The 27,872-nt window shown below is 45.8% G+C and overlaps 1 protein-coding gene across 1 annotated transcript in view; it reads left to right on the forward strand.

Annotated features, from left to right (window-relative positions):
* Positions 1 to 27,872, forward strand: part of oatx (organic anion transporter X) — a gene marked incomplete at both ends in the record, with an annotated part of 131,603 nt that overhangs the window by 95,552 nt on the left and 8,179 nt on the right. The window contains 4 exons of the mRNA XM_084336608.1: positions 2,613 to 2,667; positions 15,815 to 15,974; positions 16,596 to 16,704; positions 25,657 to 25,735. Coding sequence (XP_084192734.1) covers positions 2,613 to 2,667; positions 15,815 to 15,974; positions 16,596 to 16,704; positions 25,657 to 25,735 — 403 coding nt within the window. The remainder of the gene's footprint in view (positions 1 to 2,612; positions 2,668 to 15,814; positions 15,975 to 16,595; positions 16,705 to 25,656; positions 25,736 to 27,872) is intronic.

Here is a 27,872-nt window from a genome sequence, read left to right on the forward strand (position 1 = left end):
ACTATGGGCGTGGTCAACATAGACCAATGAAAAAGGACATCCCTACTGAGTACAATGCCACAACCCGCAAGTCTCTACGACAAACGGTTCAAAAGATACAAAAAGGGGGCAGGTCTAACGATAAGGGGGATGGGCCGAACCAAGGGGGCGTGGTCAACATAGACCAATGAAAGTGGACATCCCTACTGAGTACAATGACACAACCTGCAAGTCTCTACGACAAACGGTTCAAAAGATACACAAATGGGGAGGAGCCAAACTATGGGCGTGGTCAACATAGACCAATGAAAGAGGACATAGCTACTGAGTACAAAGCCACAACCCGCAAGTCTCTACGACAAACGGTTCAAAAGATACATAAAGGCGTGGGGCCTAATGATAAGGTGGGGGGGGGCGAACCAAGGGGGCGTGGTCAACATAGACCAATGAAAGAGGACATCCCTACTGAGTACAATGACACAACCCGCAAGTCTCTACGACAAACGGTTCAAAAGATACACAAAGGGGGAGGAGCCAAACTATGGGCGTGGTCAACACAATGAGGGCTGACGCATCCTTCAGTCTCACGATGATTAAAAGAAAGCGATAAGAGATGAAGCTTAGTCACTTTAATATGAGCACTTGAAGGGTTATATGAAGGGTTCTGTGCAATATTGTGTAATTCCGTCGACAATTGTGGCCTGGGTGGCGATCGGGAAACAAGGGGGGAGATGCAAAAAAATCTGGTTTTTGCTACGCCAGGTCACCCACACTAATAATAATAATAGAATAAAGCTCTGGAGTTGGGACAGAAGCATAAACTCTGTCTGCGTCCAATATCAGTTTTAGGAGTTGCGATTGTCTTTCTACTCGTGCCTTATGAGTAGAGGCACTGTAGGAAATGATCTGACCCCTCATGTAGGCTTTAATGGTCTCCCAAATCAGAGAAGGGGAGGTTTCATTATTCAAATTGGTTTCTAAAAAAATGTGTGAATTAATGAAAGAAATTAAAGCCTCCTCTGACAATAGAAGTGAGTTAAGCCTCCAAGGGAATCTATTTGGCTTATGGTTGGGGAAGGCTAATGCTAATGTTACAGGGGCGTGGTCAGAAATTACTATACTATTGTAGACACATGACTGCACCAAGGGGAGTAGGGTTTTGTCCAAGAAAAAGTAATCTATTCGCGAGAAAGTATGGTGGACGGGTGAGAAGAAAGAATATTCTCTCTTAGTTGGGTATAGAAATCGCCAGGGGTCTGACATAGCACACGCCTCTAAAAATCCCTTTAATGTTTAAAAAATAAAATAATTTGTAGCCAAGAGTAAATACCATAACCCTATCAAAAACAGTAGTCAAAGTGTATATTTTCATTTTTACCGATGTTTTATACGATTTATCGGAAATATGAATTTATCGGAAAATGCTAATTACCGGAAAATAAATTCAAGGTAATGACTAAATCCAGATTCAACCCTACCATTGGAAAGAGGAGCAATTTCCCTATCCATAGATGTATGATTTGGCCATAATAAGGTCAAGGTCAAGTTCAAGGTCAAATATGAATTTATAATTAAAATCGATTATCATTAATTACTGTATCTACAAATCCTTCTGTCTAATCATCTTCCCTTTATTAATTTGCTTAGATTTTTTGTACACATGATCTCAATAAGGTGGTGAATGAGCTCAGTGAGCATTTTCTCATACCCGATTTGATTTTCTCGTCAAAGATTCAAAAATCATAAATCATAATTTATATTCTCCTTTTCTTCATTACAATTTACTCAGCCTAGTAACAGACATAATATTTCTGACACTGGAAATACATACCCCCAGGTCCCTAGATGTTCCTAGATACCAAGAACATGCAAATTGACCTTGCAGAAGTAAAGCAATCGTCCATATACTTAGGCATGTACTGTACCTTTAGGCGAAATATTCCTACAGCCTCAGATGTTTTAGCTTTTTAGTACTTAAGTACATTTAAAAGTAGAACTAGAAACCTTTTGACTTTTACTCAAGTGTGTTTTTAGCTAGATACTTGATACTTGAGGAAGATTTTGAGACGGTACCCATACTTTCACTTAAGTATAATTTCTGGGTACTTTTTACACCCCTGCCTATCAGTTATATAATACATTACAATAAATATGGTTACAATAAACACTAGAATCTACATATATACTATGAGTAAATAAAGTATACAGTATACACAGGTGCAGTATACATAAGGTACCCTAACCAGCGTGATATACGTCATATGTTATACATATGATTGACTCACTGACTCATCCAACGAAATGAACGACGACATGAACGGGGCGACAGTGAGAGCAGTCGTCTGGTAATCCGGAGGTTCCTGGATTCCCGCTCCTTCCGGGCAGCATGTCGAAGTGTCCTTGAGCAAGACACTTAACCCCTAATTGCTCCGGATGAGCAGGTTGGCACCTTGCATGTCAGTGTGTGAATGTGTGAATGAATGGGTAAAAGGTGAGGAACAATTTGTAAAACGTTTTGGATAAAAGAGCTATATAAATGCAACACTTACCATTTTAACCAGGGTCCAGTTAAAACCCGACCAAAGACCTCAGGTGTGAAAGCGACCTAAGTCAATTATTATTCTTCTCTCTAGGTTTTCTACCAGTTTTGCGTATTATGGTTTAGCCATGGATCTACAGAAGTTTGGGGTAAGTAGCTCATCTTTCCTAGTGCCCCCTGCCTCCTGCTTTCACTTCTTATCACAACTCGCAATGATGTGGCAATGGTTTTAGTCAAAGTCAAAGTCAAAGATTTTATTTGCCATGTATGGACGAATCCACATTGGAATACAGGTACAGAGCAAACACTGTGGGCTAAATCCACAAAGAATGGATTGCACGGAGCAAGTTGCACCCTTACTTACAATGCATTATGAATTGAAAATGGGGGACCCTGATGTAAACAAGACGAAAGTTTTTCTCTGGTCTGCATCCCCTTAACAATTGTGTATATTGAGCCGTACTGTATTGTACCCATTCTGCAATCTGTTAATAACATTTTCATTCAATCAATCACCGTGCAGATTGATTGATTGAATGAAAGTTTTATTAACAGATTGCAGAATGGGTACAATACAGTACGGCTCAATACACACAAGTGTTAAGGGGATGCAGACAAGAGAAAGACTTTCGTCTTGTTTACATCAGGGTCCCCCATTTTCAATTCATAATGCATTGTAAGTAAGGGTGCAACTTGCTTCGTGCAATCAATTCTTTCTGGATTTAGCCCACTTTGTCTACAACTAATCCAATACAGGAGCAGAGTAGAAACAGTACAGGAACAATATGTAAAAACACAGACAGTATGAAAGGACAAATGCTAAAGTTGATATCAACATCCCCTAAAAGTGCATATCATAGTTAAGTGCATAATGCATAGAGGCACAATTTACAGTAAAAGTGCATATAATCAAAGTGCATGATGCACAGACACACAAAAACATACGGTTATCCTATAACCATAGTTATATGAGTAATAGCGGCGCTCTGCGATGCCTACTGTATCCTATATCAGTCTAACTACTGAATAAATTTCACCACGTGTACATGTACACACCCATCCGCCTGGCCACACCCCCATCCGCTCCTCTACATAAGCAGGGGTGTGGCCATACTAACAGCTCCTTCCCAAGTCTTTCACCACCGAAGGCGAAGACCACAGGGTCCTCAGGGAGTCCAGCGCAGAGCGCCGCTATTACTAAAAAAAAACTGTTACAACCCCTAATATCACGGGTCAAGGGGAAAAAAAAATGTGGCAAGGCCGTAGCAGCGGAGCGCGAAGGAGGACCCAGCCCCAGGAAGGGACTGGACCCCCGGAAAAAGGGGGCCTGGTGAGGCCAACGACGCCGCAGCATTGAGACCCCACCAGGCGGTCACTAGTGACACCACCCCCCACATCGCCAGCGTATCGGACAGGGCCCATCCAAGAACAGGCCCTTCCCCCCTACAGCACGCCGCCCTGAAGCACTCAAGAGGCTACACCCCCACAGCGGGACCAGGCAGCGCACCGGGGAGACAACCCCCAAAGAGGTTGATCCCTCAATCCAGGTAACAGGTCAAAAGGACTCGACCTGAGCCTGGAGCACTGCGGACTAGACAGGCGCCAAAGGGGGAACGGGCGTACGGTATGCCGTGCACCATGTCGCAGCCTCCACAAAAAAAAACCTGACCCTCTAGAGGGGCCGAGGCAGAGAAGGCTGACACGATTGGCAGACGTCATGAAAGGTGCAGGGGCACACTCGCAGGCAGACGGGGTCAAGCCCGGCCTAACCCGAGAGTCGACTCCACTACCAACACACCTGGAAAACAACCACCACCTAACAGGAGGCGGTTGTTCCTATAACCCCCCAAGAAAAAACTCCAAAACACAACTGCGGGTACTTGTACAGCAGTACAAGTGTTTCAGTTCTCAAGAAGGGGTTAACCCAGGCCAACAGGTCGACGAGAACGAGTCCGGACCTGGGCCCGGCGGACCGGGATGTACACAGGGATGCCAGAGGGGTACAAGAACCACCTCGACAGCCCCCTCCCAGCCCCGCCAAGCAGGAGAAGAGAGGGGCGAAAAAAGAATGGAGAAGGACCAGGCTCCTTTAGCACAGCGCAAGGTACAACACAATATGGACCAAGCAATAGTGAAGGATAACACACAGTGACATAACCACGAACACCTCCATAACATCAAACCCTGCAACACCCGGGCCAACCCGACATTTTCCCCCCGAAAAAGCACACGTCCTTCAGGGTACCAGAACAGCAGATCTGCGCCCCGGCGGACAACAGGTTAACTGACCTAGTCCGGTGCGACCAGAACCAGTCCTGTGTCCTAATCACGCCACCATCCCCAGTCCCAAGAGGGGGGTAGGTACGCGTGTCGATCCAAAACATCACAGAGGGCGCCACCAAGACGGTCAGAACATAAAGCACCGCGCCCGGTGGCCCACCCCAGCGTGAGACCCCTCCGCCAATGCTTTGATCTATTCTGTTATCTCCCCCCAGAGATGAACGAGAATTCATCGAGACTAACCTAGTACACTGGCGCTCGGAAGAGACAAAACTCCATCCTAGTTGCCCCATAAAAACGCTGTTTCAATGATGAGCAACCAAGGTGCGCAAGCCCATGTGTGGTTCCACACAGAAGCACCCAGGGCCAGCACTATGTACACGTTGAGACCCAAAACATATCAATGGTAATTCTAACAAGAACCCAGATAACGTTCCCTCCAAGCCGCCTGGGAGAGCGGCAGGAAGCTGGCCAAGACACAGATATGGGTCCCATATGACGTGTCCGAGGGAAAACACCCCCGTCAACCCTGCCCTGTACAAAAGAGAGAAGACAGGGAACCCCCAGAGAGACTTCCCACGTGAGTAATAATTGAAAAGACATATGTAACATTGAGCTACGTGACCAAGCTCAAGACATATGCAACAGAGTGCAGAGCAGAACTTCTTTTTAAGTTCTCACGCACCGCATAACTCATCTTGACAATAACAGAGGTCCACAACATGGAGCCTGAAAATAACTCACGGAAGTCTCACAACCAATAGAAACGCGCCCAGTGACGTACTCTATGGCGGGGGAATTCCGTGACCCACCTGTCCAAATATGGCGTGGGACCAGGGAACTCCCTCCCACCCCCCCCTCCCTCCCACCCCCCCACCCCCTCCCACCCCCCCCCCCCCTCCCACCCCCCACCCCCCTCCCTACCCTGTGACGGCGCGCTGACCCAGCAACGTGACAGGAAGCCCGAAGGACAGGAGGTCCAACCCCCTGACCAATCACAAAAAAGGGGAGGGAGGGTTTATCAGTTCACCCCCTCATGACCCCTCACCCCTGATACGATGCAATGACAAGGCAGAGCCATGACACCAGTCATAGCGTGCTACATGAAGCGCATGTATACCTGTCAAGGTAACAGCTTCACATAGGCTCATGTGCGAACCTGCCACCTGAATTTGTACACCTTTACCCTAAAGGAAGAAAAAACACAGACCAAGAGAGCGGCCAAGGGCCCTGGTACAAGAGCTTACACATGTAACTTCTGTAGGCCAACACCTAACCCAGTTATGGATCTTAAACGTGAAAACGACACACACAACCCTCCATCACAACAAAAAAGTGCAAAAGTACACTCTCACTACTGTAAGAGGAACGCCGTTTTTCATGACGAGAGAAGACACAAGTCCTTGATTAAGCAGAAGCTGAGGGGTTACACCACATCCCCCAAAACATAGTGAAACAACACACATATTGTAAACAAAATCATGTTTGAGGGGAGGGGGGGGCCCAGGGGAAAACCGGGAAACCCACCCCTCACCACCTTACCCCTGATACGATGCCAATGTGTAGAGTACGCTTTACATCATGCACGCCAGCACAGCCGAAGACCTTGTTTGAACAGGCACAGCCCTGCTCATGTGTGAAAAAAACATACCACTTGTTATTGTCATCACAAGCTGAGAGAGGGAATCATCCCTCGATCACATGCCACTATGCACAGCATTGTAGGGTAACCCAGCCAGTTGTGGGCTCAGCCACGTTGTCTAACGTTACATGAACACACACAACTTCTCATCATACAACAAAAACCCAGTTCATTTTTACTCACGTAAAAAACAATGCTGTTTCTAGGTAGAGAGAAAAGCACAAGCTTTGGCCAACACTACCCAAGCTATACAAGCGACCAAGACAATTCACACACAGCACATGTCGTATCTCCAAATGTAGTGAAATAACATATGTTTTGCCTGGAAAAAAACATTGTTATTAACAAAACATTCGGGAGGGGAAGGAAGGAAGAGTGGGGTAATGTCCAATGGACATCTTACCTGCACCAAGGAACGCAGGGCGAAAAGCCACAACACAGACTGGTCTCCACGTTGACAAAAGGCCTCTTGCTGGCGGGGCAAAAAGAAGCTATGGCCGGCGCCCCGCTCCGGCGAGACGCCCCCCTCCTGCAGCCGGTCATGGTGCAGGCCCAACTACATCTTCTGTCAAAGATGATGTCGTAGTCAGAGTGCCAGGGCCTGCTATTCTCACGGCTACGCCAATGGTTGTAGCACAAGCTAACAGCTAACTCTAGGCTAACTGATAGCATCAAGCTAACGTTCCCAGCCGAGCGAAAACAGGCAGCTAATGTCGTAGCTAAACAGCTAACTGGCTAACAGTTAGCACAACCCGGCTAAGAAGGAAGCTAAGCGGCTACCACTGAAAAACTGTACAACGTGAGAAAAGCAATACAGGCCAACACTTCAGACAGCCGCTGTCTTTCCCTCTTCTCATCCGAAGAGAGAAGGGAAAAAAAGGCAATACACGTCCCACTACAGAACGGTGTTTACCATAGCGGTGCCGACAACAAGTCCCTTGCGGACTATAGCCGACTTGAGTATGGAGATATTCTCATAATGAAACACCAAGCTCACCTCCCTCGCACCGGGGTTTTTAATTTTTTTTTAAACTGAGCCAGCGCGGCGACAGTGGGTATCCGTTTGTCCAGAGACCTGGGGAATTGATCCGCAGATTCGGAATCACGGTCCCAGGAAAACAAAGCTCTCGATGAGGAGCTGATGTTAACATGGGCATCAAACCCTCCACGCCGCCAAGTGGCAGCGAAAAAGGATACCAGCCTGGAGCCGGACCTTCGTAAGCTGTGTAGCCGTTCCCCCCATAACCGACACACCTGGCGCCCGCGTTGCAAAAACCATCACGGCAGAGCGCCTCCCAAGCAAAGTGTCCAACTGCAGAGCCGGAGGTAATGCCGGCAGGGATTTGCTCAGCGACGCAAGCCCCTAATACGAAGCTCCGGTGGAAGTCAGAATGATCATCATCTTCTAGACACTCCGGTGGCGAAGACATTATCGCTGTATTTCCTCGAAAAATAGTGAGAGAGAAAACAAAGATATAATGTCAACGCAGCTCCTTCTCTTCAACGTAGCTCCTTTCCAACTATTTTCGTTACTAAACTCAAGTGGCAGTGGTGAAAATAACGAAGGAGCTGTTAGTATGGCCACACCCCTGCTTATGTAGAGGGGCGGATGGGGGTGTGGCCAGGCAGATGGGTGTGTACATGTACACGTGGTGAAATGTATTCAGTAGTTAGACTGATATAGGATATGTTCCAGTAGGCAGCGCAGAGCGTAAGCTATATGATATATAACAGCATTTCCACAAACCTGACTAATAACACACCAAAACAAAATAGGATAATATACAAATCTAGCTTTTGGAGTTATTCAGGCTGCGCACAGCACTGGGGAAGAAACTCTTAGGGTGCTTTCTCACTCACCATTCGGGGTCGAATCAGAGCCGGATCGCACCAGAAAAGGGTGTGTTCATCCTAGTGAGAACGCTCCCCCCCATCCCCCGGGACGCTGATTCGCTCCAAACCTGGACCACTGAAATAGGTGGTCTCGGGGTCCTCGCCAGTGGGAGCGGAGGGCGTGGTGTACAAGCTTGTACTGTAACACTTCCCCCGGGCCTGTGGGACCAACCGGCAACCCTCCGCCCGGTTCGGTTGGTCCAGGACTCAGACACTCACAACCCCCCATCATTACATAACATTGGCAACCGGTGGGCTGAGCCAGATGTGGCAGATCTGGCATCAGCTCACACACCTACTTAACATTCTCATCTGCCATTTATATTTGTTATGTTCTTTGTCTATGTTGTCATTGTTGTTTCCATTGTGTTAGCGTTGTGTTCCCCTGTCTGTGTTTTGTAAATATGTTTTAGTCTTGTTTGTCTCAGTTTGTACAATTGTTATTGTTCCCCCTGTGTGCTCTGTATTCTGTTAGTTCTGTCTACCACACCTGTGTCCTGTTAGTAATTACCCTCTGTGTCTAATTAGTGTTTGTATTTAAGTGTTCTGGGCCAGCATGCACTTGCTGGTTCATTGTTAAATGTTATCTGTGTTTGTCAGTCGTGTATTGTATCCTGTCTTGTGAAAGTAAACACTGTATCGTCACCACGTCGACTCCTGTCTCATCTCTCATCGTATTCACTCTGCCACCTGGGTTCACCATGCCGAAGAAGCACACTCGTAACATTGTACCAAAACACGGGAGATGCTTCTGTATCAACTTGCTGACACACACAACGTTGTTACTGTAATGCTTTCATGCTTGCTTGAATTTTGGGCAGATAAAAACATACAGCAACAACTGGACAATACCCACAAAAACGATATTTATGGGCAATTTGCGAGTTCAGACCTCAACCAAACAAGCATGTGGAGCCTCACAGCTCAGTGGATGAAAACATGAAGCCATGTTACAAGCACAACACTTCCCTGGCTCGCATTAGGCCTGGCATTTTTTTTTGCCATTGCTATGTCAGATGTCTATACATTGGTTTCTTGTTCGAATGCATTTATTTCTATTAGACCAGTGGTGCCCAACCAGTCGGCCGTGATCGACCGGAAGATCAATGACATGCAATATAATTGCCGCGAGCGATGGGCTAATGTTAGCTGCTAACTAGTAATAACAGGCTAAGCTAACTAGCATTAGCTTAGCGTTAGCGTTAACCCTGGAAAACGCTCAAAGCGGACTCCACGACACCAGTTCCATTTGTGAGAAAAGGGGGGTGGGTTATATTGACAAGGCTTGACAACAGAGGTTCAAATATAACTTCATATTTATTGGTTATTTGTTTCTTTATATCAGCATCCAGTCTCCACCGCCATGTTAAAACTCTTCCTGTTGTTGACGTTCGAGCGTGACATCATCGCCTACGGCAAGCTTACACGCTCAAAACGCAAACCGTAAACAAAACCCAGAGCGCACCAAGACTGAGTGTGTACGCAAACTAGAGGGGGGAGAGGGAGGGGGGAAGTTCGCACCCAAGGACGGAACGAGGACGGAACGGACCGGAACGGACCCGAATGGTGAGTGAGAAAGCATCCTTAGTAAATCGAGAGGTAGAGCATGTGATAGAGCGGTAACGTCTGCCCGAGAGGAGGGGGACAAAGAGGCCTGCGGCTGGGTGACCAGAGGGGTCGTTGATAATGCCAGAGGCACGGGAAAGCAGCCTGGCACCATAGATCTCTTGGCAGGCTAACCCATAGTTTCAGTTATGATAGGATACATGATGTCTTGGTGTCTTGATGTCTTGTGAGCAAGGTTATTATAGTTAACTAAAGCTAAACAAAGAATGTATAATCCAAAATAATCCAGTCTTTTTTCATAGATCACGAGATATGACGCGTTATATGCATTATGCCCAAATCGTTTGGGTTGCTCGCCTGAAACTCCAAATACTTCCAAAAATAAAGGTATACCATATACATTATGTGACTCTTCACAGAATCATCAAGGATGGGGGGGGGGGGGGTCGTTTTAACTCAAAACTGCGATCATTACCAAAAGCATGTTTTAGGTCCGGTAAAATATTACTGTGATCGGTACAGAAGCATGTTTTAGGTTAGGTTAAAAAAATACCAGCAGGTTACCTAAGATAGACCTTACCTCAGTCAGAAGGTACAGTGGTCCGATCACGATCGCAATTACTCGTGTATATTGGGCATGGCTACCATACGGGAAAGAATAGGTCTGAGGGATCAAATCTCCTCCGGATTGCTATGTCCTGATCCACTCCGAGGCGGAAGCAGCCGGAGGTAACACAGTACTGGAAGACAACTGATATCCCCAGTTCAAAAGGTAGGAGATACTGCCACCTGGCGGGATTCGATCGTCATTGCAATTCCAACGTAGGCAGCTGTGCCAGGGAGACCCAGGGAGCTCCAATCGAGTGTTTAGAATGGGGATCAAAGAAAAAATATCAAAGGATCAAAACCAGAGAAAAGTCGGGTTTGCCGACTTTTGGCGGTTGGCGACGAAACCCGACTTTTCTTGGGTTTGGCGAGCAAATAGTTAAACAATAAAAACTAAAGTGAAATGAGCAAACCCACTCTGGAAACGAACTGAAACTAAACTGAAAACTAAAAAGTTTTCTGTATGATATATTAACCCTGGCCTTGAGTCAAATCAAGAGACCAATTGTAAGCTCCTTTTAAATGTGGATTACATAACATTGCTGTTTTACACTTTTTATATATTTTTCTTTATTTATTCATGAAAATGTGTTTTGCCTAGTCTTTGTATGGATTTGGTAGTCTGAAACATTACTTTGGCGCTGGGGAAACGGTGTTAGAATCTTTAATCTTTTAACCTCTTAGGCCCGAGCCCTATTTTCTGAAAATCCACCTAAAATATAGTAAATGCAAGATTGCTCCATTTCTACAAGGTCCATTTGCAGGTTCTTGGTATCTAAGGACATCTATGGATCTCATGGAATGTATTCTGCCATCCGGACCCATGCAAATTGAAATATTATTATAGAATATAGAATATGAGGCCTATAAATGACCTTATTATAGCCAACTCGCACATCTATGGATCGGGCCAAATCTCCTCTTTAAAATGGCAGAGTTCAATTTGGATTTAGTATCACCAGGCGTGCATCAATAATGAAGAATGAAATCTACTGTATGTACAGTTCGATTCTTAGAATGGATATGGCTCCGCCATTTTGGATCGGATTTCAACACAGATGGTTGCTAAATGTTCACAGAAGGTAGACACACTAACTGTGCTCCAATATATGTCAATAACATTCAGTTTTGTGATAGAGTATCCTTAGAAATAAGAGAAATACATTTAAAAAATGTCATACACAAGTAATTTGCTTGCAGGAAGCTAGAATTTGATCGGTACTGTAGTTTTTCGAAATGTCAACACTAATTGAGAGCTCTGGATGCCCTGTGCTCATATGACTACAAATCATCATCATTCGGCATTATCACATTTAAAAAAATGTAATCTCACTAATAACACTTTAACCTATTGGTAAACAAACGTATTGCTGAAAATATACACTATGACTGCTGTTGTGACATGGTTAGGATGTTTACTCTTGGATACATTTGGAAAAAAAGGCAACTGACGCATGCCTTCTCTATTTGAACGACCAATTACTTCCTGTTTGATACCCACACAGTTTAAAACCTGCCCGTCTTTCTTCCTGATTTATACACACAGTTTAAAACACGTCAGTCTTTCTTCCTGTTTTATAACCCACAGTTTACAAGCTGACATTCTTTCTTACTGTTTGATACCCACACAGTTTAAAAGCGGACAGTCTCTCTTCCTGTTTGACAGTCTTTCTTACCCACAGTTTAAAACCTGCCTGTTTAACTCTTTGGATGCCAGCGACGCGTTTTGTCGTTAGTTCATGCCGACCTATGAATGCCACCAACGCTATACAGCGTTTGTTTGTCATATTTTTTTTATTGGCGATTTGAATTCATATTTCATCAATCGAGCCTCAGGTTAGTGCTGCAGAGTCTCTCTGAGCTCAATTGGGAAGATGCCGCCCCCTATCGTCTCTCCCTGTGTAACTGCACCCCATTACTTTAGACTGATGATGGGGGGGGGGGGGGCAGTTTCCTCATTTAACTTTTCCGTCAAGCCAACTAAAGAGACCAAGTGATCGCCGGCCATCAGAACAGCATGGATTATGTATTTCCAGCACCCAACGCTGAATCAATAAACACGATCGATATTTGGAATGGCGATCAGGAATTGGAATAATCTTTTTGGATAACATCTGATCTGAGGTAAGCAATTTATTTTACCAGTCTTGGGATAATCAGAGCTTTTTTCACAGATATATCAACGTGTCCCATATGTGTGTGTGTGTGTGTGTGTGTGTGTGTGTGTGTGTGTGTGTGTGTGTGTGTGTGTGTGTGTGTGTGTGTGTGTGTGTGTGTGTGTGTGTGTGTGTGTGTGTCGCTGATCAGGAAATGAGAGAATCGATATTTCAGCCCGCTTCTATAGCGTGCATAAGTACACATATACTATCGATAATCTAGCGTTTATTTGAAAACTATTCATAAATAGGCCGAAAAATTACAAAGTTTTTGTGTATTCCAGAATATTCCAGTAAAGGGCGATTATCACGGAATCTTTATATTTTCCTGAAAAACGAGGGCTTTTAAAAATGCTATAAAATGGAAATGAAGCGGTTAAAAAACAATCCGTTTTGACAATGTTGACTGCAAACAAGTCATTGATAAGCGACGGGCAGATTAGACACATAGCCATAATTTAAGACAGAGATTATGCGTTCACAACGCTATCATTGAAGTGGGTGCTGGCATTCAGCCAGGTAAGTACGACACCCCCTGGTGGCTCTGAAAGTGTTAATACCCACACAGTTTAAAACCTGCCTGTTTGATACCCACACAGTTTAAAACCTGACAGTATTTATTCCTGCTTGATACCCACAGAGTTACAAACTTGACAACCTTTATTCCTGTTTGACAATCTTTCTTGCCCACACAGTTTAAAACCTGCCTGTAACCCTAGTTATATGAATACTGTCTGAGCGTCTCGCTCTGCCTACTGAGATATATCATTATCTCCAGCACCTAGTGCAGGAGAGGTCCCGGACCTCAGGACCGCCTGGGAGACAGAACCCCCAGTCATGTCCATGAGGTAAAACCCAACGAAAGGACTCTGGGAGGACCAGGAGGCCGCAGCACAGATGTCCTCCACCGAGGCCCCCCCCAACAGGGCAGCAGAGGCCGCCACACCACGAGTGGAGTGCGCCCTGACGCCCCCGGGGGGAACCTGTCCAGCCAACGTGTAGCAAAGGGCAATGCCCTCGCACAACCAATGTGACAGGCACTGCTTGGACAGCGCCTCACCCGCGCGAGGGCCACCGTAACAAACAAACACTTGATCGGAAGCCCTGAGATCCTGAGTGCGACTAAGGTAAACCCTCAATGCACGGACAGGACACGACAGGAGAAGGCTCGACTCCAACCCACTAGCGTGAGGAGGAGGATGAAACGCCTGAATCACAATATCCCTGGAGCGAAAAGAGCTCTGGATATTCTTTAGCACGAAGACCGGATTAGGCCTCAGAGTCGCACCGCTATCGGCCCGAATAGACAGGCACTCAGGCCACACCGAGAGAACACACAGCTCACCCACGCGCTTAGCAGAGGTGATGGCCAAAAGGAACGCAGTCTTAAAAGACAGCCGATCCAATGGTGCCTGCTCAAGAGGCTCAAACGGGGCCTCCGACAACCGGCCCAGGACCAGATGGAGGTCCCAACTCGGAGACAGAGAACGTGGGTCCTGGACTTCCTGACGGGCAGACCCCAGGTGGTAAGAGCAGGCAACTGCACCTCCTCATCCATCACGCTCAACATAGGGGCCCCCCAGGGCTGTGTTCTGAGCCCCCTCCTCTACTCCCTGTACACACATGACTGCGTGGCACAGCGGAACAACAACACAATCATCAAATTTGCTGATGACACAGTAGTGGTGGGCCTGATCTCTGCCAACGACGAGAGGGCCTACCTGGAAGAGGTAGAGAATCTGTCACAGTGGTGTCAGGAGAACTGCCTCTCCCTGAACGTCAGCAAAACAAAAGAGATGATTGTGGACTTCAGGAGGTCGGGGGTCAAGGACTACAGCCCCCTCAGCATCGACGGGGCACCGGTTGAGAGAGTGAACAGTTTCAAGTACCTCGGAGCCCACATATCCGAGGACTTGACATGGACCACACACATTGACAGTGTTGTGAAGAAGGCACGGCAACACCTCTACTTCCTTAGGCGCCTAGGGAAGTTCAAAATTAGTCTTGTGCACAATAGAGAGCATCCTGACTGGTAACATCACCTCCTGGTTTGGGAATAGCAGCGCACAAGATCGCAGCAGACTACAGAGAGTGACCTGTTCAGCCGAGCACACAATTGGAGGTGGACTTCCCACTCTCCAGGAAGTTTATAACAAGCGTTGCAGGGCCAAGGCTAAGATAATAATAAGACTCTAGTCACCCAAACAACTGCCTCTTTGAACTGCTGCGGTCAGGCAAGCGCTACCGGAGCCTCATGGCCAGTACAGAGAGACTCAGAAGGAGCTTCTATCCCCAGGCCATCAGGATGCTCAATGACAATGACACTATGTAACAACCCATCATCTCTACACACACTGCACACACATCCACATGTACACACTCACTTTAAACAAACACTCACCGTACCACTCACTTTATTCACTTTAGACACTTTAACACACTTTATATGTATCTATTGTTAAAGAGATTTGCACCACATTCATACCTCATTTCCACCCTACCCCAAGTTTTGTACCTCTGCATTCTACCTCATTGTTACTAATTTTACTCTGTATTGTATATATGTATATTGACTTTACCTACTTTTTACTTCTTAATTTTTTTACTTACTTTCTCTTTACTGTATGTAGCACACTCTCAGGGGCTCATACGAAACAAGCATTTCATTATAAAGTACTGGTATACTGTATTTTGTTAAACAAATAAAAACAAACTTGAAACTTGAAACTAATAAATTGCAGATGACTTTGGGTATGCAATTTTCAGGTGTTTAAGAGGTTAAACCCTGCCTGTTTGATACGCACACAGTTTAAAACCTGCCTGTTTGATACTCACACCATTTAAAACCTGCCTGTTTGATACTCACAGAGTTTAAAACCTGCCTGTTTGATACTCACACCATTTAAAACCTGCCTGTTTGATACTCACAGAGTTTAAAACCTGCCTGTTTGATACCCACACAGTTTAAAACCTGACAGTCTTTCTTCCCTGTTTTATTTTGGTTCTATTGTAAAGTAGTAGAATAAACAACAAAGTAGTAGCACAAACAACAATAAAATAGCTCTCATTTACAAGACAATAATTACAGTGTGGATGTGGTGTGCAAAGTGTCAGGATGCGTTAATGATGATCTCTACCTCTCCTTTCTCTCAGGTGAACATCTACCTCATGCAGATCATCTTTGGTGCCGTTGATTTTCCCGCCAAGTTGTTTGCACTGGGCATGCTCACCTACCTGGGCCGCCGTGTTACCCAAGCAACCTGCCTCATCCTCTCCGCCCTCATAATTTTCGCCAACATATTGGTCCCCGCAGGTCGGTTTCACACCTAACATGACACGATCACACACAGAACTATAGGCACACAAATGTTATTTTATAATGAAAATATGGATTTTGTAGAATTCCTTTAGTCTTCTCGTTATCCACGTTTGGTTCCCAATCTAAAAACCTAAATAAAGTACTAATCGACCAAAAAAAAGTACATAATGTACATTATGGTATAGCCATAAGTAATATATTTACGTATTCTAACGGCAAAAGTCCAAAACAAACACTGCAACCAGGAATTGAACCAGCGATCGTTGCAGTCGCGGGCGAGTGCTCTCACCGCTATCTATCTATGATTATAGTTAAGAGTTAAGGTTAGTTTTAACAATGGTTATGGTTAAGATATAAAGTTAAGGTTAAGGTTCCATCCTCAACAGGGGAACTTCAAAAGAATTTTTGAAAACGTAATTTTTTTTTAACTTTTTGAATATGTAAAATATTAACTTATTTGTAATGTGTTAAATTTTTTATACAATACGTAAATATATTACTAATGGCTAAAACATAACATCCATTATGTATCTTTATTCCTGTGGTTGATTAGTACTTTATTTACATATTTTAGCGAGATCAGGCTGTCTATTGAGCTCTTGTATTGTGGTGCAGACATGCAGACCGTCAGAACCGTCCTCGCCTGTCTAGGAAAAGGCTTCACCTCTGCCTCCTTCACCTGCGTCTACCTGTTCACCGGAGAGCTGTACCCCACTGTGATAAGGTAGGTTGCTGATAGATACATATACTCCCTGTCTCCGGCTGTCCCTGAGCAATGACCGGAGTGTTGAATGTCCCGTGACTAAGACGGGGAGGACGTGACCCTCTTTGCGCCGCCCCTGTGCCTCAAATAGATCCGCTATCAGCTCTATCTTTAATCTTTCAAAATGTTCAGTTGCTATTGCATGCACTCATCTGTGTTTCACTACACACATGAGTGCATGCTTACCAACTGTCCGTCTGCAACACTACTATCACCAACATCTAAGAAGGGAGATCCCCCCTTGAATGGCCCTTCTAAGGTTTCTCTCCTCCACACTGCCTGTGGAGCTTTTTTCCCTATTGTTAGGTTTTAGTGAGTTATTCCTTACCTTCGCGTGGGGTATGTCTGGGAGTGCTTGCATTCTTTCATTTATTTGCATTCATCTAAAAATGTTTGGACCTTATGGTGTTCTTGTTCTGTTCTTGACTTATTGTTATGTTTTCTTCTTGACTTGTTTAAAGAAGACCTGTACGGCCCATGGGGACATTAACGTGTGTTGTCGGGCCCTATAAATAAATTTGATTTGATTTGATTTGATATACAACCCCCACAGTTATAAGGTAGGTCGCTGATAGGACAGGACAGGAAGGCACTCCAGAGAGTGGTGCGCTCAGCTGAGCGCACGGGTATTGCACTACTACCCCTGCAGGACTTATATAACAGGAGGTGCAAATCCAGAGCCTGCAGAATTATGAAAGACCCTCACCACCCCAACAACAGCCTGTTCAAGCTGCTGCGTACTCCGACTCAGCTTCTTCCCCCAGGCCATCAGAACACTGAACACTGAACTCTCCACTCAATACACATGAGCACACACACACACACACACACACACACACACACACACACACACACACACACACACACACACACACACACACACACACACACACACACACACACACACACACACACACACACACGGCAACCGCTAAAAAAATTATCACTTTAAACAAAATGTCACTTTAAAAAATAGATCTTTAGAAACACTTTAAAAGAAGGAGGTACTGTATAGTTTAGATACAGTAAGAGTTAACATTGTAAATTGTATATTGCATAGTAGTGTACATAAGAACCAGTTTCTCAGGAACCTAGCATGTCTTTTTTTTTACCATGCATATCTTTGTGTCTTATCTATTTTATTTTTTAGATGCCTATTTTATTATTGTATTTTGCACAATCAATGCGGGCAAGACCACCCGCATTTCACTGTATGCCCTGGTATGTATGTGACAAATAAACCTCTTGATTCTTGATTCTTGATAGATACATATACAACCCCCACTGTTATAAGGTAGGTCGCTGATACAGTAGATACATATACAAACCCCACTGTTATAAGGTAGGTCGCTGATAGATACATACTGTACAGTATACTAACCCCACTGTTATAAGGTAGGTCGCTGATAGATACATATACAAACCCCACTGTTATAAGGTAGGTCGCTGATAGATACATACAGTATACTAACCCCACTGTTATAAGGTAGGTAGCTAATAAATACATTATACATACAAACCCCACTGTTATAAGGTAGGTCGCTGATAGATACAGTATACAAACCCCACTGTTATAAAGTAGGTCACTGATAGATACATATACAAACCCCACTGTTATAAGGTAGGTCGCTTCTAGATACAGTATACAAACCCCACTGTTATAAAGTAGGTCACTGATAAATACATATACAAACCCCACTGTTATAAAGTAGGTTACTGATAGATACATATACAAACCCCACAGGCTCTTTTATCGAGAGCCAGAGAACAGGGTGAAGAGCTAGGTAGGATGGGAAATACGAAGTTACGATCTGGCAGCCTCATGACATCTGCGGTGTAATTGACATAATAGGCCCACAGACGTCAATCAGCTGCTCCACTGACAGCAGCACACTTGCACTCTACACCTGACTTAATGAGAGAGTGGGAGAGAGCGGGAGCGAGAGTGAGAGCAGGAGCGAGAGTGAGATTAAGAGTGTGCTTTCATTTCAACGTCTCTGCTATTATGATGCCGTCTCCACTTGCTTTCTACTCCTAGATCCTTTGATTGATTGATTGATTGATTGATTGATTGATTGAAAACTTTATTAACAGATTGCAGAATGGGTACAGTACAGTACAGCTCAATACACACAATTGTTAAGGGGATGCAGACCAGAGAAAGACTTTCGTCTTGTTTACATCAGGGTCCTCCATTTTCAATTCATCATAACATATATGACATACACGACATACAGATAGACAGTACTGCTACATCTATACATTTATGACATACCAGATTTGCAAATACAGTACTGTTTGTGATACAAAAAGAGTTTAAAAAAGAGAGTATACATTTGACGTAGAAACTGTACATTGGAGGAGGTATGGTAGGTGGGGTGGGAGGGGAACTGTACATTGGAGGTGGTTAGGTGGGTGGGGGGGGGGTTGGGTAGGCGGGGTGGGGTGGGGTGGGGGAAACTGTACAACTGTACAAGCAAAACTGTACATTGGTAATTTACTGTACATTAGAGGGGGTTGGGTTATGACATTTACAGGGGCCAGTTTCGAATTGCAGTCTCCTGTAGGTGTTCTTTGAGCATGGTTTTGAAAGTGGGTAGTGATTCACATTCCTTTACAGCTTTGGGTAGGGCGTTCCACATTGATGTGGCATAATTTTTAAACTTGTTTAGTCCGTTGTTTGAGCCGAATCTGGGTTTAACATGATTTGTGGAGCTCCCTCTGGTGTTATGGTCGTGGTATTCACTGACCTTTGGGAATTATTTTTACATGTACATGGGTATCTTAGTCGTGTAGTGTATCTTGTAGACCAGGCCCATTGCAAGTTGCTGTACTCTGTCTTCTACTCTAAGCCATCCTAGGTAGTCAAAGTGGGCAGGGGTGAGGTGGGTTCTAGGAGTAAGGTCAAGTAGTAGTCTGACCAGTTTGTTTTGTGATGTTTGTAAAGCCTTTGAGGTACTTTGGTACCATGAGGTGCAAGCATAGTCGTAGTACCCTTGAATGAGTGCTCCTGCCAGAGTCTTCAGGGTATTCTTGTTTACCAGAGAGGAGATCCGGTACAATAATCTAGTTCGTTTTTTTTTTTTTTTATTAAATTTTTTTTTATTACATTTGATGCCATTTTGTCACAGGAAATATTTGCCTCTAGGATGGAACCTAGGTATGTAATTTCGTCTTTCCTTGTGACAATATTGTCACCCACTGTAACTGAGAAGCTGTCGGTCTTTCTGAGTTTGTTATTTGATCCGAAGAGAATGGACTCTGTTTTACCCATGTGTAATGATAGTTTGTTATCAGCGGGCCAGGTGCAGATTCTGCGGAGTTCTGAGCTGAGGGTTTTTTCAACCTGTAACTTGTTCTTGTCAGAGACCAGCAGGGCTGAGTCATCCACGAACAGGAACAAGTTAGTCACACGCTGATGACATTTCATTTGCATAAATTAGGAACAGTAGCGGTCCTAGTATGCTTCCTTGTGGAACACCACAGCTCACTGTGAGGGGGGGGGGGGGGGGGGGTAGGGTACCGTTTACCTCCACCATCTGTTCTCTCCCCTCAAGGTAGTTATATTTCGTTATAGCTTACGCTTTGCTCTATTGGAACTGTCCCTTTAATCATATCCTAAAATGAAAGCTTTCACCTCGTGTACCTGCCCACCTGTTTGACCACTCCCACATACGCTCCTATAAAGCGGGGTCATGGCCATACAACAGCTCCTTCCCTACTTTCACCACCGAAGACCGTGTCATAGCACTGCTTAAATTTAGTGTTAAAGTAATTCGTTTAGTTATAGGAGCTGTGTTAGCATTTTCTTTAGTTTCTCCCTCTCTCACTAATTTACGGGAGAAAGAAAGGATAATGTCGTCACCACCGGAGAGTCTAGAAGATGATGATCATTCTGACCTCCACCGGCGCTTCGCATTGGGGCGCGCGTTGCTGAGCAGTCCCCCGCCGGCGCTGTCTCCGGCTATGCAGCTGGATACTATGCCGTGAGAGGCGGTCGGCTGAGAGAGCTGACGGTCTCTCTGGGCGGGTGATGTTTTGCGACGCGAGCCTCAGGTGTGTCAGTTGTGAGGGGGCAGCTGCGCAGCTTGCGTACGGTCGGCTCCAAGCAAGAACCCCTTCGTTGCCTCTCCATAGCGGCATGGAGGGGGTTCTAGTTTGATGCCCCACGATAAAACAGTGCTCCTCCTCAGTGAGGTCATAGCTTTGTTTTCCTGGGGCCGTGATTCTGAGTCTGGGGTTCAAGTCCCCAGTCTCTGAAGACGGAACCCTCTGCCACCGCTCTGGCCCCGCCTTTCAAGACGAAAGCACCCGGCACGGAGGATGCAAGCTTGGTGTTTCATTATGAGAATATCTCCGAGCTCAAGACGGCTGCAGCCCGCGTACAACGGGGCTTGCTGCCGATGCCGCTGTGTCTGGTAACACTGTTCTGTGAGAGGGACGTGTGTTGCCTTCCCTTTTTTCTTTTGGATAAAAAGAAGGAGAGACAGTCGGCTGTCTGAAGTGTTGGCCTGTATCGCTATTCCTCACGTTACACAGCTTCAGTAGTAGCCGATTTAGCTTCCTACTGCGTTAGCTGGTGGCTATCGATAGCCGGTAAGAGCTAGCTGTTAGCCAGTTAGCTGTTAGGCTAAGCCGTTAGCTTGCTGCTACGTTAAGGCTAGAAACGTTAGCTGGATGCTAACCGTCAGCCTGGAGTTAGCCGTTAGCTTGTGCTAAATCCGTTGGCATTGGCCGTGAGGAAGTAGCGGGCCCTAAGCACTCTGACTACGGCGTCATCTCTGGCAGAAGATGTCGTCGGCCTGCACCATGACCGGCCGCAGGATGTGGGCGTAGCGCCGGAGCGAGGCTCCAGCCGTCGCCACTTCTGGACCCGCTAGCGAGAGGCCTCATCAACGTGGTGGACCAGCTTGTTGTTGCGGCCATTTCATCCTGCGTCCGGTGGTCAGGTAGGAGTCCGTAGGACATTACACTATGCCCCACTCTTCCTTCCTCCCCCTCCCGAATGTTTTTGGTTAATAACAATGTTTTTGTTTAACAAAACGTGTTACTTCACTGCATTTTGGGAGATACGACGTGTGCTATGTGAACTCACAGCTACAAATGCTGGGGTTGCGTTTTCTTGCTTGGAGTGTTGTGCAGTTTTCTTTGAAAATTGTGTTGGTCGCTATTTTGTATAGCTTAGCAAGGCTTGTAAGTTCTAGCACTTGGCCAAGGCTTATGTCTTTCTCTCTACTTAAAAACAGCGTTCTTCTTACGTGAGTAAAAGTGAACTGGGGGTTTTTATTGTATGATGAGAAGTTGTGTGTGTGTTTCATGTAACGTTTAGGAAACGTAGCATTGAGTCCACAACTGGCTGGGTGTTAACCTACAGAGTTGTACATAGTGGCATATGACCAAGGGCCTTGAGTCCCTCTCTTTAGCTTGATATTTTTTCTTTGCTTAAGGGTAATGATACAAATAACCGGTGGCAAGTTTTTCACACATAAGCCAGAGCCGTGGATAAAGCCAGTTTATTACACAAACGAGCTTATCGGCTGTGGCTGGCGTGCATGATGTAAAGCTTTTACTCTACAGGTAAGTATGTGCTTTCATCTGGCGTGCCATGCACCTGGTGTCATGGCTCTGCTTTCTTTTGGCGTCGTATCAGGGGTGAGGTGGTGAGGGGGTGGATAAAATAAACCTCCCCCCTCCCGGATATACTTATATCCTTACGAAACTGATTGGCCGAGAGGATGTGCCTTTCTACCTATCAGTCTCCCTGTCGAGGGCTCTCTCGTCACGGGGGGGGGGGTTCCTGTCTCCCACACCAAATCAGGATAGGTGGGACACGGGTTTCCCCCGGCCATTTGAAAACGTCACAGGCGCTTTTTCTTGCTGGCCAAGAGACATGTCCATGAGTTACTGTTACAGGGCCTGTGCTACAGACCGCTGTCATTGTAAAGGATAGGTGATGCAATGCAGTAGAGACAATTTATCTTCTACTCTGCTCCCTACCAGTAGTGTATATTGGGTCAGAGCCTTCTCCTCAGGGAGTTTCAGAGTCTCCTCCTCAGGGAGTTTCAGAGCCGCCTCTGAATTTCAGAACCTCCCTCTCAGTGTGAGAGCCTCCTCAGAGTTTTCAGAGTCTCCTCCTCAGAGAGTATTGGTCCAATTGTTACATGAAACTTTTTTAATTGGTTTTACTCACGTTGTGGTCTCTCTGGGAGAATCGCTGTCTTCTCCTCTTACATGAAGAGCATAATTGACGTGTTTTTATTCCCAGGCTCGAGAGGCCATTGAAGCACAAGCGTGTTTTCTTATTGGCCAAGAGACATGTCCGTGAGTTACAGGGCCTGTGCTACAGACCACTGTCATTGTAAAGGATAGGTGGATGTAGTAGGGACGATTGTCTTCTACTCTGCTCCCTACCAGTAGTGTATATTGGTCAGAGCCTCCTCCTCAGGGAGTTTTCAGAACCTCCTCCTCAGGGAGTTTCAGAGCCTCCTCTGAGTTTCAGAACCTCCCTCTCAGTGAGGGAGCCTCCTCAGAGTTTTCAGAGCCTCCTCCTCAGAGAGTCTTGGTCCAATGTGTTACATGAACCTTTTTTCAATTGTTTACTCACGTTGAGGTCTCTCTGGGAAAACCGCTGTCTTCCCCTCTTACATAAGGAGCAGAATTGACGCGGTTGTTATTCCCAGGCTCGTCATGTGAGGACCCGTGTCTGTGTCTTTGTAGACCGGCTCCCTGCTGCTTGTCCCAGACAGCAAGGGGAAACGTTGTGAGGCTCTTTCTTGTTAGAAATTCACCGTTACTGTTCTCGGGTTCTTTGCGAGCATATACGCTGTTTTATGAAATCAGCGTATGGTCTTACGAGACCGATCAGCGCTGGCCCAGGGTGTTTTTTCAATGATTGAATATGCTTTGTGGGTCCGGCGCGCCTTGGTTGCCCAACATCATAAAAACAGCGTTTTTTATGCGGTCGGCTGGGAAGGAGATTTTTGTCTCTACCGAGCGCCAGTACACTAGGTTAGACTCGACGGCTCACGTACATCTCCGGGGGGAGATGACGGAGTAGATCAAACATTGGCAGGGGGGGTTCACGCCTTTGGGTGGGCCACCAAGAGCAGTGCGTTTGCGTAATGACCGTCTTGGTAGCGCCCTCTGTGATGTTTTGGATCGACACTAGGGCACGGGACTGGTCCTGGTCGCGACGGACCGGATCAGTTTAACCCATTGTCCGCCAGGGCGCAGACAGGTTCTGGTTCCCTGAGGGACTCTGTGCTTTTCTGGGGGGAAAATGCCAGGTCGGGCCGGACGTCACAGGGGTTGATGTCATATACATGTCACCTTGAGTTGCCCTTAACAGTGGCATGCATTGGTCCATACTGTGTTGTACCTTTTTGCACGATGTTAGGGGGTTGGTCCTTCTCCATTTGTTTCACCCCTCCCCCCCTGTTAAACCGAGGATGGGATGGGGCTGTCGGGGAGGCTGCTTCTGTCAACTCCTCTATGCATCCCTGTGTAGGTCCCAGTCCACCAGGCCCAGGTCGGGCCTTGCCCTCAATAACCTGTTGGCCCTACGTTATTGTGGGGGGGGAAGGCTCCTTGGGAGCGCTTCGGAGCGGCGTGCCAAGGGGGGGAAGGGCCTTCACCTGGTTTAGGCCCTGTCCGATATGCTGGCAATGTGGGGGGTGGTGTCACCAGTGACCGTCTGGTGGGGTCTCGATGCCACGGCAAAAGCCCTCGTTTTTCAGGAAAATATATAGATTCCGTGATAAACGCCCTTTACTGGAATATTCTGGCATACACAAAAAACGTTGTCATTTTTCGGCCTATTTATGAATCGTTTTCAAATAAACGCTAGATTATCGATAGTATATGTGTACTTATGCACGCTATAGAAGCTATCTGAAAAATATATTCTCTCATTTCCTGATCAGCGAGCACACACACACACATGGGGCACACGCTGATATATAGGTCAAAACAGATCCGATTACCCCAAGACTGGTAAAATAAATTGCTTACCTCAGATCAGATGTTATCCAAAAAGATTATTCCAATTCCTGATCGCCATTCCAAATATCGATCGTGTTTATTGATTCAGCGTTGGGTACTGTAAATATTTATTCCACGCGTTTTCCGGGCCGGCGATCAACCTTGGTCTCTTCAGATGCCTTGCCGGAGAAGTAACATGAGGAGGCTGGACCCCCACCCCCCATCAGTCTAACCAATGGGGTGCAGTTACACAGGGAGAGACGATAGGGGGCGGTATTTTCCCAATTGAGCTCAGAGAGAGTCTGCAACACTAGCGTGAGGCTCGATTGATGAAATATGAATTCAAAACGCTATAGCGTTGGTGGCACTCAACTGGCGGCATGAACTAACGACAAAACACGTCTGTGGCACTCAAAGTGTTAAAGGCACAGTTCCAATAGAGCAAAGCGCTCGCTATTACTCATATAACTAGGGTTATAAGATAACCTTCGGATTGCATCCAGCTCACTGATAGACTATCAAAACCAATTGCTTTTAGCTTGTCAATCAGAATGGAGTGATTGACAGTGTCGAAGGCCTTTTGTAGGTCCAGCATGACCATGCCGCAGTATTTGCCCGCGTCCACCTCTTGTTTGATGTGGTTGTTCAAATAGAGAAGGCATGTGTCAGTGGAGTGGGATGTTCTGAAGCCAGATTGGAATTCGTAGATTAGATTTTTTTCCGCTAGGTACTTTTCGACCTGTTCGTAGACTATTTTTTCCATGACTTTCGAGATGGAGGTAAGAATAGAAACAGGGCGGTAGTTGCCTGGGTCTAATTTGCTGCCCTTTTTGTGCAGAGAGTTCACTCTCGCAATTTTTTTTTTTTTTACGTTCTTCCACATTTCTGATGGTAAATTGTAACCATTGCTGTAATGTTCTGTTGTGTTTTCAGACAGACAGGGATGGGCTTCGTCTCCACCATGGCACGGATTGGCAGCATGGCAGCGCCTGCTGTCCTCATACTCGATGAGGTACCATCACCACATTATCACCACAAATCCAACCATATTCTGCTATATAAATGCACCATTTACTGACATGAACAGATTACAGTAGTACTCATACTACTACTTTGGTTGTAGCTAATCTCTTTTCATTTTCAGTAATGCCATTATAAACCGGAAAATGCTGACATCAATCAATCAATCAATCAAATTTATTTATATAGCACATTGTCAACCAAAGTGCTTCACAAAGGATGCTTGGTTCATACACATACAGCTCATTATAGTAATATTCCACAATTATTACATTGATAGTAATAATGGCACACAGTCATAAATTCACCAACATGCGCATTTGTTATACATGCAGGACTCTTTGAGACAGACGTATGCGTATTACCGCTGCCATGTTTGGCGCGGAGCACCCGGGGGGGGGGGGGGGGGGGGGGGGCTGGGGGGTTGGGGTTGACGAGACAGCCTTGGCTCCCCCCTCCAGCACGCATACAAGTTAGCTGCCATCACCAACGTGAGGCGCTGGGCCAAACACGTAGGAGGGGGGGTGGGGGGAGGGGGCTGGGGGTGGGGGAGCCGCATGCCACTCTTATCTCCAAGAGGGCCTTCGACTCCAGCAGCTCTAAGTTCGACCTTGGAGTCGTCCAGGAATTTGTTTTGGCTGACTGACTGGCAACATTTCCCCAGTCACGTCGATTTAAATTTGATTTTGAGTAGAGTGAATTATAACTCTATTGGTTTGAGTGAAGTGAGTTTTAACAACTCCGTCCAAATGACTGAATGCATTAGTCCAAGTGTCCAAGTGTCTTAATCAGTTCATTTTGGTAGGTCCTGTGCGCGGTAAACAGATCCAAAATCTTCTTATTGCAATCCCAAAAGCTCCATCCATATCTCAGCCACTAATCCCAACTACATTTGTTGTGAAGGATCAGATTGAACCGAATATATATATTTATTTATGGATATATATTTAATAGTATTTGTATATCGTTTGATATCCCTTGTATATTCCTTGTACGTGTACACGGAATATCCCTTTATTCTACTACAGCCCATAATAGTTCACTCTCTTATTGGACAAAAGGACCAGGCGCCAGGGACAAGCCCCTGGCGTTCAAGTTCAAAGGTACCGACGAGACATGACCTTACTAGCCTCAGCTCCGCGCAGGAATACGGCTACCGAAAGCAGAGCGGCACTACTTGTCCACTGTGCATATAAATATGGCGCAAGAAATGTAGAATTCCTCTTAGTCCTTTACCCTTCTACCCAACTAAGTAACAAGACGTGAAGCCTCACCCCACGATACCGCGTGCGGTGTAGTACGGCCTGTTTGGCCTTAGAATAGCAGTGAGACCTCGTGCGAATTAATAGCTGAATTGCCAGAGTTTGGCACCGTATTTCTATTAAGTAATAATAGTCTATTATGTATGGTGCATCGTTCGGTTAGAGTTCTAAAGTGAGCAGCACCCCCATCGTTTCCTCGCGTTATCTAGAGTCTTAACCAGGTTGGGCAGACCACGCGTGGTGCTTTCATCCGAGGAGTTCTGGGCGAGGACGAGTGGACCTGCACATTGGATTACCTACCCCGACGACTGCTGAGCCCTATACGGCATGGAATATCTATTTGCTTTGGTGCTTTGATTTGTGGAGCGGATAATCGCCAACACCGGTGAGTGTTGGATTTACCCCGAGAGGAGCCAAGGTGAGACGGCGCTCAGACCAGACTTAGGTCGCCTCGCTTCTTCTTCGTTGTGGACCTAAAGCTACAGCTACAGCTATCGTCTACAAGAGAGCCCAAGTGTATTCATCTGCGGATCAAGGTTCTACGGGCACTGTGTTCTGTACCTGGACTCTCCCTAGAAATCGTTGACCAGACGGGATACAGCCGACGGCTCTCCTACCCCCCCTACTGGCTTACAACCGGCGGGACCCCTTCAGTATATTATCCAGCTATAATCATTAAGTGACCATCGCTATAATTCCCTAAAAGCCAGGTTGTATACTTGCTTCCTGTGTAACCAGAGATTGGACATTCAGTGTTGATTTGCCTACGAGTACTCATTTGTCTTACAAGAGCATTCAATTCAAATCATAAATGTAATAAGTAACTATTATATGTACCCTTTGCTATATATTAAATATTTGACTATT

This window comes from Notolepis coatsorum, assembly GCF_963971535.1.
Source record: "Notolepis coatsorum genome assembly, chromosome: 19".
Taxonomy (NCBI): Eukaryota; Metazoa; Chordata; class Actinopteri; order Aulopiformes; family Paralepididae; genus Notolepis; species Notolepis coatsorum.